The 16,760-nt window shown below is 39.8% G+C and overlaps 2 protein-coding genes and 1 pseudogene across 3 annotated transcripts in view; 2 read left to right on the forward strand and 1 right to left on the reverse strand.

Moving 5' to 3' along the window:
• The window catches only part of ISY1 (ISY1 splicing factor homolog), a 37,704-nt gene extending 29,668 nt beyond the window's left edge, over positions 1-8,036 (reverse strand). Inside the window, exons 1-5 of one of the 2 annotated variants that reach the window (XM_054587464.1) lie at positions 7,724-8,036; positions 5,272-5,294; positions 4,672-4,723; positions 2,971-3,036; positions 2,748-2,790 (exon numbers count right to left, since the gene is read on the reverse strand). In XM_054587464.1, coding sequence (XP_054443439.1) covers positions 2,748-2,790; positions 2,971-3,036; positions 4,672-4,723; positions 5,272-5,294; positions 7,724-7,726 — 187 coding nt within the window. In that variant the 5' untranslated portion in view covers positions 7,727-8,036. The remainder of the gene's footprint in view (positions 1-2,747; positions 2,791-2,970; positions 3,037-4,671; positions 4,724-5,271; positions 5,295-7,723) is intronic. The other variant, XM_054587463.1, reaches the window with a different exon arrangement.
• On the forward strand, positions 793-1,145 carry LOC129081798 (40S ribosomal protein S20-like; annotated as a pseudogene).
• Positions 8,037-14,773: 6,737 nt separating the features above from the next.
• Positions 14,774-15,870, forward strand: LOC129081741 (casein kinase I-like). Its single transcript, XM_054587422.1, is given in 4 exon segments — positions 14,774-14,936; positions 14,939-15,655; positions 15,658-15,754; positions 15,819-15,870. Coding segments are annotated over 4 exon segments (1,014 nt in total). The 5' UTR covers positions 14,774-14,788.
• The last annotated feature ends 890 nt before the right edge of the window (positions 15,871-16,760 follow it).

The raw sequence follows: 16,760 nt of genomic DNA on the forward strand, positions 1-16,760 counted from the left end.
TTTAGTTTTTTCTGTAAAATAAAAGACACATTTTTTATTTTCACCAATAACTTTATTGATTTGGGTATTTTGAGTATGTCAGCTATCTCCTGTGTGGTATAACGTTTATTGTTCTCAATGTTTCAAATGATTGCTATCAGCTTCAACTGGTCCACCCACCATCCAGCAAGAAATCTCCAGCCAAAACTTCACAAAGCACTTTTAAAATGTTCAATTAGTAACAGCACCTTCTCCATACACTGCACAATACCTTTCAGTTGCATCTTTACCTTTCTTTAAATAACAAAGCATAATATGCTAAAAATGTTGCATATTTTCTCCCATCTTCAATATTAAAATGGCTACACAAAAATTCACCAATTTGGTAAGGTTTTTAAAAATGCAGGCTGATCTATGACAGCTCTCATGATACAATCTAACAAAATTCTTTCAAATGAAGTTAAAGACAAACTAAGCTCTACTAGAACCATCTTACAGGAAGAAGAAGAAAAACTTTTTGGCCAACCCAATGTAAGTAACTCATGTAACTTAACCAATTAAAAAAACCAAAAAGTCCAATTAAAATACAGGCAGAGGACCAGAACAGACATTTCTCCAGAGGACATACAGATGGCCAACAGACATATGAAAAGATGTTCAACATCACTAATCATCAAGGATATGCAAATCAAGCTCTCTGAGGATGAGGATATTGCAGCTGAAGCTAATCGCTGTCCCACCCGCTCCTGCTTCTGACTCACCCATGTTTGCTCTCGCCAAGGAATAAGTTGGTCAATAAGAAGCGCAGCAGCAATGGTGTTTAAAGATACCGGAAAGACAGCCATTCAACCAGAGGTGGCGCTTCAATGGGTTAGAATTACTTTAATCAGACAGACCATAAAGTCCTCGGAGAAGGTGTGTGCTGACTTGATCCAAGGCGCAAAGGAAAAGAATCTCAATTCAGATGCCTAGCAAGACTCTGAGAATCACTACAAGAAAAACTCCCTGTTGGGAGTAGAAGGGGGCCAGTTCTAAGACCTGTGGTCGTTATCAATGAGGACCCACAAGCAACTCATTGACTTGAAGAATCCTTCTGAGATTGTTAAAAAGATTACTTTCATCAGTATTGAGCTGTTGAGACTGAAGTCACCATTACAGATGCTTAAATCAATCTTTTTAATTTGACTATCAGTTGTTAAAGAAAAAAGGACACGCAAATTAAAACCACAATGAGATATCACCTCACACCTCTCAGAATGGTTATCATCAATAAATCAAACAAGTTTTGGCAAGGATATGGAGAAAAGGAAGGTCTTGTGCATATCGGTAGTAACGTAAGTTGATATAGGCACTACAGAAAACAATATGGAGGTTTCCCTAAAAATTAAAAAGGAGAACTACCAACTCCCCCAGCAATCCCAGTTCTGGGTATATATCCAAATAAATCCAAAACAGTATTTCAAAAAGATATTTGCATCCTTGTGATCACTGCCAAGATATGGAAGCAACATAAGTGGCTGTCCATCAGGAGACAAATGGGTAAAGATGTGATACCCTTACATAATGGACTATTACTCAGCCGCAAAAAGAATGAAATCTTGCCATCTGCCACAACAAAGATGGACTTAAAGGGTTTTATGCCAAGTCAAATAAGTCGGAGGAAAACAAATACCATATGATTTCACTTATAGTGGAACCTAACAAATAAGCAAAAACAAATCCATACATACAAAGAACAGACTGGTGGTTGCCAGAGGGGAGGGGATTTGGGAGACTGGGTGAAATAGGAGAAGGGGTTAAGAAGTAAAAACTGGAAGTTAAAAAAGTAGTTATGAGGATGTAAAGTAGACCATAAAGAATATAGTCAATAATATTGTAATAAGTATATATGTAATAACTATATACGTAATAACAAATATAATAATATGGTATAGATGGGTACTAGGCTTATCGTAAATTATGTGTAACCACTATGTTGTATACCTGAAACAATTATGATATTGTATCTCAACTATAACTGAGAAAATTTAATTATTTAAAAAATAGAAAAACAAATACTCATGTACCTCCCCCAAAATTTCTAATCTCCTTATGGTTTCTTCTTTGACAAATGGGTTATTTAGATGTGCTAACTGCTACACTATGGAACCGCATGTGACACTGGGTTATTTAGAAGTATGTTGTTTAACTTCCAAATATTTAGGAATTTTCCCAATATCTTTTGGTTGTTGATTTCTACATTAATGCTATCAGAGAACACACGTTGTATGACTTCAATTATTTTAAATTTTCTAGTATTTGTTTTATAACCCAAAAATGGTTTTTTAAAAGACTTTATTTATTTTTAGAGAGAAGGGGAGGGAGGGAGAAAGAAAGGGGAGAGAAACATCAAGGTATGGCTGCCTCTTGTATGCCCTCAACGGGGCACCTGGACTGCAACCCAGGCATGTGTCCTGACTGGGAATCTAACTGGTGACCCCTTGGTTCATAGGCCAGCACTCAATCCACTGAGCCACTGCCAGGGCCAATATATGTTTTATTTTGGTGAACGTTACATGTGCTCTTTAAAAAATAAAGTGTATTCTTTTATGTCAGGGGGAGTGTTCTATAAATGTCAAGAGATCAAATTATTGGTAGTATTTTCAGTTTTTCTATGTCCCTACTGATTTTCTACTTGTTCTATTGATTATTGAGAGAAGAATGTTGACATCCCCAAGTCTAATTGTAGATTTGAAAATCAAACACTTTAAGTAGACAGACTAGCTTACCATTCTGAATCTGAGCCACTTTTTTAGAGATCTCGCCAATGATCTATGAAAAAAATAAAAAATACATTCTTATTATTTTCTAATATGTCTAAAAGCACAGGAAAATGTTATTTAATATTAGTAATTAAAAAAACTTAGAATTCTGGTTTAAGAGTCATTTAGATAACAAGAAGCAATTAGAAACCTACTACTTTTACTAAGATCACATTCACCCAGAACATACCTGTCGTCTCCACTTCTCAGCTTTGGGCAACTCAGTACATTCCGAGGCAAGGAAGGGTCTTCGTTCCTGAAAAGAAGCAAATTTTACAGGTTGCCACTATGCTGTATGAAGTTAAAAGCTTCATGCAACATTCAACTGAATCAGGCTAAAAGTCCAAAATGTCTAAATGCATCTAAAGTTTCACTTCCAGATGATCTCATCAAACCTTAAACCTCACTCTACAATCTCTACTTAGGAAACAATGGGCAAAAACATTCATTGCATTGTATTTAGTACAGTGAAGCAAAGGAAACAAATTAAAAGTTCAACATTAGAGAGATGGCTAAGTAAACTAGGTTATATCCACTTTATAGCATATTTATATCACCTTAAGAAATGATAGCCATCAACATCTGGAACAGAGCTGTTTGTGTATATATACGTGTGTGAGAGTATATGTGTGTGTACAGATGGCCAACAGACATATGGAAAGATGCTCAATGTCACTACTCATCAGAAAAATGCAAATTAAAACCACAATGAGGTACCACCTCACATCTGTCAGAATGGCTATCATCAATGAAAGAAGTGTCGATGAGGATGTGGAGAAAAGGGAACCCTCATGCACACTGTTGGTAGGAAAGCAGACTGGTGCAGCCACTGTGGAAAACAGTATAGAGAGTCCTCAAAAAATTAAAAATGGAACTGCCTTATGACCCAGTGACTCCAATTCTGGGTATATATCTGAAGAAACCCAAAACACTAATTCGAAAGAATATATGCACCCTTATGTTCATTGCAGCATTATTTACAATAGTCAAGATATGGAAGCAACCCCAGTGCCCATCAACAGACAAGTGAATAAAAAAGTGGTATATATACACAACATAATATTACTCAACCATAAAAAGGGACGAAATCTTACCATTTGCGATGGCATGAATGGACCTGGAGGGTATTATGCTAAGTCAAATAAGTCAGAGAAAGACAAATGCCATATGATTTCACATACATGTGGAATCTAAAGAACAGTTTAAATAAACAAAACAGCAACAGGCTCAGTTACAGAGAACAGACTAATGATTGTCAGAAGTGAAGGCTGGGTTGGGGGACTAGGTGAAAAAGGTAAAGAGATTAAGAAGTACAAACTGGTGTTACAAAACAGTCACAAGGATGTACAGTGCAGCATAGGGAATACAGACAGTAATACTGTATCAATTATGTATGGTGGCAGATGGAACTGGAATTATCCAGGGGAATACTCTGTAAAGCATAGGATTGTCTAACCACTATACTATACACCTGAAACTGATACAAAAAACTAAAGAAAAAGTAAAATGTAAACAAAACAAAATATCCAAAGAATGGTACATTTTATCCCTAATCTGGCTGAGTCTCTTGTGAGTTTGAGATCACTTACTGGTTTCAGCTAAGAGCTGCTCCCCACAGCTATTCCACTTCCTATTATTCAAAGTCAGACAGAGCTGGGATAATATGGGAACACAATTATCATAGTACAAAAGAGATGGAAGAACAAGCAGCCAGATCATCACACAGCCCTAACTATAGAGATGTACCTAAAATTCAAGTGTATAGACTCGTAAGCATGTCAGCAAGTATAGAAAAAAAATAGAAAGATTCTGAGTTTGAGGTCTGCTCAAGAGGGAGTTGTACCACATTTTTCATGATACTTTACAATTCAAGAGGAAAATTTACACCAACCTTCACTTTTCCCTCCTCCAGTTGAGCTTGGCGAAATCTTGCTAAGGCCGTCCTACCAGAAAGAGAGTAGACTCCATTAGATCCTGCTCACAGACCTCATATCACCCAAGTTCCTAGATAGGATAAATCTGCTCATGACCATATTTAACATCATCCCTGTGTGTGTGTATGTGTTGTGATTAAGAAACCACAGAGAAGTTAAAGGTTTCCATGTTCCAAAGAGTAGAACTTATAAGGCCATGTGTGTTCCTGAACACCCAAGTATCTATTTTATTTTCACTGCATGTAAGGACTGTGGGAAACTCAACTTATGAGACCACTCTGGTGAGCAAAAATCTTGGGGTACTCTAGCTGTCACTCTCACAGCCCCTGCCTCCATGCCCAAGTGAATGAATGTTCATCCAGTAAAAGTTCTGGGAGCTTTCAGAAAGCACTCATGGGGAAAACAAATGGGAAAATATAGGACTACTATTTGAAAATATGTAGAAAAAGAAACATATATCAAAAGGTTCATATACCAAAAGGACCAAACACAGAAAGAGCCCTGTAGTAGTAATTAAGTTACATAAAATCTACAGACAAAATTAAGTTGATACTTACATGGCCTTTTCTGCATTTCGGGCCTAAAAGGGGAAAGAAGAGAAGACAAATACCCATTTTTTAAAAACTTTTTTTCCATTTGCTTTTTAGTGACAAGTTTCCCCACAAGGCACAACCACAAGCAAAATGCTTGAAGCAGCATATAAATACAGAAATAACAAATAAATAAACAAACAAGCAAGCAAGCAGCAAGCAATCTCCGTCAAGGGAGCATACCCACACCTTTCTTCTCTCTCAGGCACACATCTCCTAAACTCTAAGGGTCCCCACAAGGCTTGCAATAAGGGACGCAATGGAGGGCAAAAACTCATCCTGGGATTACCACTTGAATCTCTCTCCAAGGTCCCTTTTCATGGAATTTCTAGTGAGCCAAAGCAGCCTAGGCTTATTTCTTTCCTATAACATTTCTAGAGAGCCAAAGTATCCCTGCCTGGGCTCTCTCCTGTTGCTTCTTCTATTCTAAGCCCTTCCCTGTTTCACAATCCCCAGCTTTAATAAACATACTCTCAAAATTTAAAAAAAATAATAATTAAAAGACGTCCAAATCCTGTGACTTTACTTATGCTGCTCCCTCTACCTAAAATCTTTACTCCTCTGGTCCTCAACCCCTTGCATCTGGCTAACTCCTCCTATTCATCCTTCAAAATTTACCAGTGTCCTCATCATCCCACAAAATTCTTCCATGGCCCCCTTCTTCCCAGCTAGGTTGCTACCCTTTGTTTGGGTTTATAACTGCCATGGCACTTTCCATCTAGTTATCACAATTGTCTGTTTCCTGGCAACGGAATTTGAGAAAAATAGACTAACTTTTACAAAGTAAGTTTTATGTAAGTATTATCACACTAGTGTCAAGTCAATTATCCCTGAAACACAATGTCAGGCAGGGAAAACGTTTTCTGAGTGTAAGTGAAAATATACTTGCTGAGTCATGGAACTGAATTTTATTCCCAGCTCTTCCACTTATCATCCCTGAGAAGTAGTCTCTCTCTAAGACTACTTTACAACAGGGATCATACCTCTTATCTCATACATATATCATGATGGCTTGATGAGATAAATACATGAAGACATCAGGTATGCTGTTTACAGATGCTAAGCAAAAAGTGAGCTCATTTAAATCTCCTTTCTGACCCTCCTTTGCAGTGGACACAAAAACAAACTTGGCAAATGCTTGGTGGATAAATGAACACAATGTTTACTAAGGAGTAAAATAGAGGCTCTCCCAGGGGAAGGCATCATCTTGAAGACTGAGACTGGTGTCCTAGTTATTCCATTAATGCCTACATAGTCTAAATATTTAATTCAGTATTTCTCAGTCCTTACTCCAAGCTTAAAATATCATGCTAGGTGCTGAGTTAAGCCATGGTTCTTCCCAAGGAACTCATAGGAACTTCCTCAAAAACAATGAATCAATAAGTGATCAGTGATGAGGGCATATACCCAGGGTGACGAACCCACAAATATGAACATTTGGTGGTGTTATATAAAATAGCCAACAACTCCAGTAACCAGAAATATCCAGGCCCAAGGATCATCTCCCTGGCTAGGGAATAGAAAGAGGAGACTCCCAAGGCTTGCCAGAGTTCAGAAATGAAGAGCCTTGGGGCAGTATGAAACAGTAAATATGGGACATATCCTCCTACAGAAAGCACTGCTTCTAGCCAACTGGTTTCTCTCGTTCTTAGGTTCTTGTGTTCATCAATCTACACTGGTTCCTAATGTAACCTTAATGTTGGAATTATTCTATAACCTTAATACAGGGTCGAAGGTATATAATGTGGGCCTCATTTCTTCAAAATATTATAGTAAACCAACATGCATGAGCATCATTTTTGTACCAGCACTATGTGCATTCTCATATTTACCTGTTGTGAGCGCCTCCTGAATGAATGAAGAAGCCAACTAACCACACCAGACCAGACATCACACCCTCATGCAATGGCACTATTGCATTCATTCATGCGTTAACTGAACACCTACAACGTGCCAGATAGCTGGACATTAAAAAAGCAATGTTGAAAAGCTCCTGCCCTAGGGAAGTTTTTATATTGTGTTGGGAACATATATAAATCAAACAATCCAGGAACATATGGTCACAACCGCTACGAGACTTGGGGACAAACAATTCGACCCATGGCAGGAACCGTGAATCGGAGCCAGTCTTTGTGCCTGCCTCTGTGTTCTTTAATTTCCCCTATTGATAGCGTAAAGCGCTTCGCCAAGATTAAAGCACCATTGGGAGACGGTGGCTCTCGAGATTCCACTTTCCGTCTCCAACTTCTGATAGCTAAAGAGAGGCAGGAAGAGAATTCTCAAATAAATTACACTGTAGGAGCCTAAAGCCCGCAGCGATGCCGGTTGAGCGCCTACAACGAAGGCACCTGAAGGGGCTGGAAGCCCTCGCAGCGGGTGGGCGCGCCGCTTCCTCCCTCACTCACCCCGTCCTACTCACCATCGTGCAAGTGAGGGCGTCGCCCTCTGGTCACGGCCAAGGAACTTCCCGGCCTCAGACAAGGCCAATCCTGACGGGAGTTGAAGATTCTAACTCCAACACGAACTTTTCTGTAGGAAGCGAAAACAAGTTGGGGGGAAGGGCGCACCAAGAACCGGAAATAAGAGACCGGAAGTGAAGCTGAGAACCGGCTGGGGAAGAGGAAGGAAATGCAGGGTCGCTCTGTAGGGAGCCTGCCTTGGCGACTGGACGTCACAGCAACGCGTAGGAAGAATGCGTCGTTGGCAAAACTGCGTTTGCGTTCTGGGACTGATCCGCATTTCTCGGATTCGGCCCTGGGCGACTGGTTTTACTCTCGCGATAACATCTGCGAACTTTCACCCAGTAACTATTAGTGTTTGCGGTAGCCAGCGTTGCGACTGCAATTGTCTGTAAGGACGTAGGGGGTGGTGTTTCCTATTCCAGATGCGCATTCCACGACCCCAGTGCAGAGCAAAGATGCTCTAGTCCTTATCCCAGTGAATGGACTGAATTTTCGCAATTAACTGGGATCGTTAGGATCATCACTCCGCCTGAGTGGAGGAGGCTGCTTCAGAACTGATAGCTAGTCTCCAGTTGCCGTATTTTGCTGTGTATAATGTGCACTGTTTTGCCCAAATTTTTGAGGGAAAAATAAAGATAAGCATCATACATGAGTATACCCATGGGTACATACTGTGGTATAATAATAATCCCGCATGTAATACACACAAAACCGTTTAGCTAGCGCTAAAACGCCTCTCTGGCCAGATCACAGAGAGTCTGTGTTCTCCAGGAGTTGGAGCTTGCTTGGCTTCAGAAATTTCTTCACGTTTCCTTGTCATTTACCTGGGGCCTGTACTTTTTCTGGGATTTTCTCCTCCTTGAATCACAGAGCCTATCAGAACTGGACCAGAGCTTGAGGTCACCCTCTTTCAAAATAAGAAATTTAAGGTCCAGGGAAGAAAAGGCCAACTTACTTTCAGAAGGAGGATATTGATTAGAAGATATGTGAGTCTCTGGCCATAGAGATGCAGCCAGTCTGTGTGACCAGGACGTTGCTGGCATCAGAAGAGATCCTCAGACAAAGAGTGGGGAGATGGGAGGGGTCACAGATAGCAATGGTTCTGGTGGCTAATCCCGCATGGTGTAAGCAATGGAGTAAGCTGTGATGTGGAATTCAGGTGAGGGTCCATAGCAAATACAGTTAGCAGCTCTCCCTTCCCAAGCATGGTGTTTCAGCCATAATGACTTACTCTACTAGAGGACCTAACCAATGATGGTTGCTGTAGATGCAGCCAGGAGAAGCAGCTGACATCTGGTTCAGGATCAATACTTAGAAGAAGGAACACCAGGATCTCATGCCTGAACCTTGACAAGGACAAGTTTTCTCCATAAAAGTTTTAGGTGCGTGTGGGTCCAACCTGCTAGTCTCCTATCTTCACACCTCTCTGGCAGCTTTGTGAGGGTTTCTGGTTAAATAATGGCCAATGGGAATCAAATTAAGGGAGTGTATGCCACTTCAGCAGTGCCATGGAAAGTATGATCACGTCTTCCCTTTGCCCTTTTCCCTTCTCTGCTGACTGAGAGGTTACTATGGGAACAGCCACCTTGAATTCAGAAATGGAAGTACTGAGGATGCTAGAGTCCCCTCAGAGTTCTGGAACACCTAGCTCTGTAAAGTCAAAAATAAATGGCCCTAGCTGGTGTGGCTCAGTGGATTGAGTGCTGGCCTGTGAACCAAAGGGATGCTGGTTCAATTCCCAATCAGAGAACATTGGATTGTGTGCCAGGTTCCCAGTAGGGGGTATGTGAGAGGCAACCACATATTTAATGCCCTCTCTTTCTCCCTCCCTTCCCCTCTGTTTCTCTTTGTAACTTTCTCCCTCCCTTCCCCTCTATCTAAAAATAAAATCAAATATCTTTTAAAAAAAAATAAATGTAGTCTATTTCAGCTGCTGTATTTGGGGGTCTTTTATTATATCATATGTAACATGATTCAAGAGACATTACTTATGTTGATTGTTGTTCCAGCATCCATTCCCTATACCCACTCCCCTCAATTCCATCTGGGAATCTTATGTTTCTGGGGAAGGGAACTGCATGTTCAGATTTAAGAGTGGATGGACCCTGGCTGAGCAGCTCAGTTGGTTAGAGCGTCATCCCCAAATGCCAGGTTTGCAGGTTTGATTCTGGGTCAGGGCACATACAAGAACCAACCAATGAATGCATAAATAAGTGGAACAACATAACTGATCTCTCTCTCTCTCTCTCTCTCTCTCTCTCACTTCCTCTCTCTGTCTCTCTCAAAATCAATTTAAAAAGAGTGGATGGAATAGGAGAGTGAATTTAAACTAATCAATCTATCCCACTTTCCTAAGGATAATGATTAGTGGTCTTAAGACCCAAGCTGACCCAGTGGGTAAGTCTTAGGGCTTGCTTGCAATGATAGGCAGAATACATCTTGCTGAATGTTAGAACAGATGTAATACCAGAAGCTGCTGTCAGACACTTTTGGACTCCAGATCCTTAGTAGGTCATGACATCATTGAGTTGAATGACAGGAACAATGTGAACAGAGAAAAGAAGGACATTTAGCAGACTGTGGCAAGATAAATGGTAAAATCAGGATATTCTTGGGTTCAAGTACCTTAAGTCTGACTCTTACTGGTTTCAACATTAAAGGGAATTATTTGGTTCATATAACCAAAGGTTAAGTAGTGGGCTCAAGGCAAGGCCTTATTCAGCATATGGTTTCTTTTGCCTGCAGCACCCTTCATCCATCCTGCCACCTGACTCATTATCCTGTTTATGCCTACTTGTCATTTGAAACAGTTTAGACAGCCTGGATTCATAAACTGTTTCCACCAGTGGTCTTAGATGACTTACTCAATTTCTTTGTTTAATTTTTACTTTGCTGTGAAATTGACACAATAATATTTCATTTGTTTTTATTTTTCCTCATCCAGGAAGTTGAGACATTTGCCTTACAGAACTGTTGTTTTAAAGAAGACACTACATATAATTGCTCAAAACAGATCCATATAAAGTTCTCACTATTTCAAAAAATGAAACCCCATGCCTTGCAGTCAGATTTATTACGTGGCCTTACCTAACTCCCAAGTACAGTGCCTATTGCTGGTGTTCTGTGCCTATCCTGCCATTGAATTTTGGGAACAAGTTACTTTAAAATAAGTTATTAAACTACAGATCAAGAGGATATTGTCCCAGGATCATACCCAGATCTTACCCATAACTAACTTAGGTGATTTAGACAATGAGATGTGGAACTTAGGACTTATTTTTAAGTCTTTTATCCATTTTGAGTTTATTCTTGTGTATGGTGTAAGTTGGTGGTCTACTTTCATTTTTTTTGCATATACAAGTCCAATTCTCCCAACACTATTTATTAAAGAGGCTGTCTTTAGACTGTTGTATGCTCTTGCCTTCTTTGTCAAATGTAAATTGGCCATAAAAACATGGATTTACTTCCGGGCTCTCCATTCTGTTCCCTTGGTGTGTGTGTCTGTTCTTATGCCAATACTAGAATTTTTACCACAGTGGCCTTACAGTATAGTTTGATATCAGGTATTGTGATCCCTCCAACTTTATTCTTTCTCAAGATTGCTGAGGTTATTCGGGGTCTTTTGGGTTTCATATAAATGTTTGGAACATTTGTCCTAGATTTGTGAAATATGCCGTTAGTATTTTAATAGGAATTGGATTGAATTTATAGATTTCTTTGGGGAGTATAAACATTTTAATGACGTTAAATCTTCCAATCCATGAACATGGTATATACTTCCACTTATTTATTTCTTCCTAAATTTCTTTTTTCAGTGTCCTATAGTTTTCAGAGTACAGGTCTTTACCTCCTTGGTTAAATGTATTCCTAAGTACCTTCTTTTTGTTGTTGTCATTGCTGTTGTTGTTGCAATAGTAAATAGGATTATTTTCATAGCATCCCTTTAAGATAGTTCATTATTGGTATATAAAAATGGCATAGATTTCTGAATATTGACTTTTTATCCCACTACATTGCTGAAATCATTTATAGGTCTAGTAGTGTTTGGTGGAGACAATATTATGTTGTCTCCAAATCATGACTGTTTTACTTCCTTTTTTCCAATTTGGATGCCTTTTATTTTTTCTTGTTTGATCACTCTGGCTAGGACTTCCAGTGTTATGTTGAATAAGACTGTTGGAAGCAGATACCCCTGTTTTGTTCTTAATTTTAAGGGAAATGCTTTTAGTTTTTGCCCATTGAGTATAATGTTGGCTGTAGGTTTATTGTATGTGTCCCATATTATGTTGTAATAAAATCCCTCTATTCCCACTTTGGTGAGTGTTTTTATCTTAAATGGGTGCTGGATTTTATCAAATGCTTTTTTGCTTCTATTGATATGATTTTGAGTGATTTTTTATCATTCATTTTATGTGATATATCACATTTATTGATTTTCAAATATTGTGCCAACTTGGCATCTGTGGAATAAAACCCGCTTGCTCATGGTGTATGATCTTTTGAATGTATTGCTAGATTTGTTTTGCTAATATTTTTTTGAGGATTTTTCCACCTATGTTCATCAGGGATATTAGCCTATGATTTTCTTTCTTTGTGGTGTTTTTGACTGGTTTGAAATTAGGATAATACTGGCCTTATGAAAAGTTTGAAAGTCTTCCCTCTTCTTTAATTTTTTGGAATAGTTTGAGAAGGATAGGTGTTAATTCTTCTTGGGATGTTTGGTAAAATTTGCCTCTGAAACTGTCTGGTCCAAGACTCTCGTTTGCTGGAAGTTCTTTTTATTGCTGTTTCAATATCATTAGCTATCGGTCTATTCAGGTTTTCTGCTTCTTCCTGATTTAGTTTTGGAAGATTGTATGTTTATAGAAATGTATCCATTTTGCCTAGGTTGTACAATTTCTTGGCTTATAATTGCTCATAGTATTTTCTTACAATCCTTTGTATTTCTGTGGTATCAGTTGTTACTTATCCACTTTCATTTCTAATTTTATTTGGGTCCTCTCTCCTCTTTTCTTTTCCTTTTGTTTGTTCACATGACCTTTAATTGAAATATTTTCCTTTGTAGTTCTCAACTAGCTGGGAAGAATTGGGTTAAAGGTTGGTCAATTTTATCTTTTCAAAGAACCAGCTCCTGGAATCATCGATCCTTTGGAATTTTTTTTTTTTTTGATGTCTGTGTCATTTATTTCTGCTCTGATGTTTATTACTTCCTTCCTTCTACTCAGTCTGGGCTGTTTGTTGTTGTATGTCTTGTTATTTTTAGGTGTAGGGTTAGACTATTTGAGACTTTTCTATTTTCCTGAGGTAGGCCTGTAATGCTATGAAATTCCCTCTCAGGTTGCTTTTGCTGTGTTCCCTAGGTTTTGGGGTGTTGTGTGTTCATTTTCATTTGTTTTGAGGTAATTTTTTATTTCTTCCTTGGTCTCATTGATAAACCATTCATAATTTCATAACATGCTATTTAAACTCCATGTATTTGAATGGTTTTTAGTTTTCTATTGAGGTTGATTGCTAGTTTCATGCCATTATAATCCAAAAAAAGGCGTATGATTTCATTTTCTTGAATTTGTTCAGATTTATTTTGTGTCATACCACATGGCCTATCTTTGAGAATGATCCATGTGCACTTCAGAAGAATGTGTATTTTGCTGCTTTGGCATGAAATGTTCCATAAATATCAATTCAATCCATTTGATCTAGTGTATTATTTAAGGTCATTGTTTCCTTGTTGAATTTTAGTGTGATGGTGGGATGTTAAAAATCTCCTACAATGACTGTATTGCTGTCAGTTGCTTCCTTAAAGTCCGCCAATATTATCTTTATTTTTTATGTGCTCCTATATTGGGTGCATGTGTTTACAAGGGTTATACTCTCTTGTTGGACTGATATATTTAGTATTATGTAGTGATCTTCTTTGTCTCTGTTATGGCCTTTGTTTTGAAGTCTATTTTTTTACATAAAAGTATTGCAAAAAAAATATGGCTTTTTTTTGGTCCCCACTGGCATGGAATATATTTTTTTCCATCATTTCTCTTTCAACCTGTGTAAATCTTTTGTTCTGAGGTGGATCTCTTGTAGAGAGCATATATATAGGTCATGTTTTCTTGTCCATTCAGCCACCCTATGTCTTTTGATTGGAGCATTTAATCCATTTACATTTAAGATTATATGAATAAGTACTTATTCATTACCATCCCCCCCACCGTTGTATAGCTGTGTTCCTCTCTGTTTATTTTTCTTCTTAAAGCAGTACCTTCAACATCACTTGCAATGCTGGTTAGTTGGTAGTGAACTCCTTTAGCCTTTCTTGTCTGGGAAGCTCTTTACCTTTGACTTCAATTTTAAATGCTAGCCTTGCTGGAAAGAGAAGTCTGGCTTGCTTGGTTTTCATCATAGTAATGACAAATGTCCTTGTTTTTCAATACTATGCATACTTCATGCCAATCCCCTCTGGACTGAAGTGTTTCTGTTGAGAAATCAGCTGACAATATCATTGGAACTCCCTTTTAGGCAACTGTTTCTCTCTTGCTGCCTTTAATTTACTGCCTTTAAACTTTGCCATTTTAATTATGACGTGTCTTGGTGTGCGTATCTTTGGATTCTCCCTGACTGGGACTCTGATTCCTGAACTTGTGACTCTTTTCTTCACCAGATTAGAAAATATTTCTGTCATTATTCTTCAAACAGGTTTTCTATCTCTTGTTCACTTTCTTCTTCTTCTGGTATCCCTATGATGTGGATATTGTTGTTTCATGTTGTCCCAAAGGCCCCATAAACTAGCCTCATTCTTTTAGAGTCTTTTTATCTGAGACCCAGAAAACAGCTGAGAGGGCAGGAGAAAGCCAGACACCATCACTGTGGAGCTGAGTCAGGAACAGGTGCCTGTGGGCAGAAAATCAGCAGCGGCTCTTTTGGATATATCTATCTAGGTACAGACATTGTTACAGGAGAAGTTGTCATCAACTTTGAATGTCAAAACCAAACACCCTCAGCTCCACACTAAGAGCAAAATCTACAAAGTGATGCAGGGAGGAATGGGCATCCCCATCATTCAGTGGTGCAGGGTGGAGGGGGACTACAACATCATGGTAATGGAGCTGCTGGGGCCAAGCCTGGAAGACCTCTTCAACTTCTGCTTGAGGAAGTTCAGTCTCAAGACTGTCCCGCTGCTGGTGACCAGATGAACAGTCAGATAGAATACATTCTCTCAAAGAATTTCATCCACTGTGACATGACACCAGATAACTTCCTTACGGGGCTGAGGAGGAAGGGCAACCTGGTCTACATCATAGACTTCAGCCTGGCCAAGAAGTACCAGGATGCCCAGACCCACCAGTACATCCCCTGCAGTGAGAACAAAAACCTCACTGGGACCATGCAGTACGCCTCCATCAACATGCATCCCAGCATCGAACAACCTCCAAGGGACAATCTGGAGTCACTGGGCTCCATGCCCTGGCAGGAGCTGAAGGCTGCCACCAAGAGGCAGAAGTACAAGAAGAAAATGTCCATGCCCATCAAAGTGCTGTGCAAGGGCTACCCCTATGAGTTTATTACTTACCTGAATTTCTGTCTTTCCTTGCGTTTTGATGACAAGCCTGCCTACTCGTACCTGAAGCAGCTCTTCAGGAACCTGTTCCATCGCCAGGGCTTCTCCTACGACTGGAACATGCTCAAGGTTGGCACCAGTTGGGCAGCAGATGATGCTAAGCGGGAACACTGGGATCGCGAGGACCACCTGAGACACTCCCAAAACCCAGCCACCTGCGGACTCCCTTCCACAGCCTCATGCCGGCTCAGGGGGACACAAGAAGTGGCTGCTTCCACCTCATTCACCCCTACCTCACACACTGCTACAACCACTCCTTGGCCCGTGTCTGGCATGGAGAGTGGGAAGTGAGTATGCAGCTGCATCACAGCACCCCTGTCAACACCTCCTCCTCGGACCTCTCAGGACGACAAGATACCTTCTGCATGACCACCTCACAGAATAGCATTCCTTTTGAACACTACTGCAAGCAGCTTCATGTCTCCTGTTTGAAGGCAGCACTGGATTACTGGTTGGGTGGCTTCTAGTGGTCATCAGTCTGTCATGCATAGATGAGAACTCTTTTTTTTTTTGCTGTGAAAGGCAATGAATGCATGGATGATCTACCGTTACATGGCTTTACTAGTGACGCTCCCAGGCTAGGACACAGGGTGTTCTCCGTGTTACCTACTCAGCAACGCTCCTAAAGAAACAAGATAAACTAAACCAGACAGACTCCAAGCACTGCCACCGTGGGGGTGCCACTGAAGCCCCATGCGAATTCGTTGTTACAAACCTGGGAAGGAAAGCAGAGTGTGAGCCACTTGCAGGAACCAGATTCCTGTTCCAGAGCCTGTGGGACCTCCCTGCAGCAGTAGCGCTCCATGCTCCCTGATGAGTCTACTATAACTACCATCTTCTACTTGGTTCTGAAAGTTTTCTATAGTTTTGCTGAATGTTATTGGGTTAAATTTGTGTAAAGAAAAAAAGTCTTTTCATCTTTTTGTTACTCTGATTGGGTGTTTTTATCCACCTTGTCTTCCAAATCACTGATTAGCTCCTCTACTTCATCTAGTCTTGCTTTAAATTCCTTCTATTGTAATCTTCATTTCAGATATTGCATTCATTTCCAACTTGTTCTCACTCATAGTTTTTGTCTTTTCATGCTGATGTATTTCCCACTAAGTTCCTTATTAGTTCTAATTTCCTTGAGCATTCTTATAACCATTACTTTGAACTTCATGTCTGATCAATCGTTTCCCTCAATTTTATTTACCTTTTTTTCGGGAGATTCCTCCTTTTCTTTTTTTGAGGGGGTTGTCTCTCCATTTTAGTTTTCTTTTTGTGTGTGTGTTTTAGATAGATCTGCTTTGATTCCCTGTCTTCATGGGGTAGCCTTATGTGGTAGGAGTCCTGTGGGACACAGTGATGCAGTCTCCTTGATCTCCTGAGCTGGATGCTCTAGG

The sequence above is a fragment of the Pteronotus mesoamericanus genome, unplaced genomic scaffold (assembly GCF_021234165.1).
Source record: "Pteronotus mesoamericanus isolate MK-2021 breed Mesoamerican mustached bat unplaced genomic scaffold, CSHL_Meso_final scaffold_118, whole genome shotgun sequence".
Taxonomy (NCBI): Eukaryota; Metazoa; Chordata; class Mammalia; order Chiroptera; family Mormoopidae; genus Pteronotus; species Pteronotus mesoamericanus.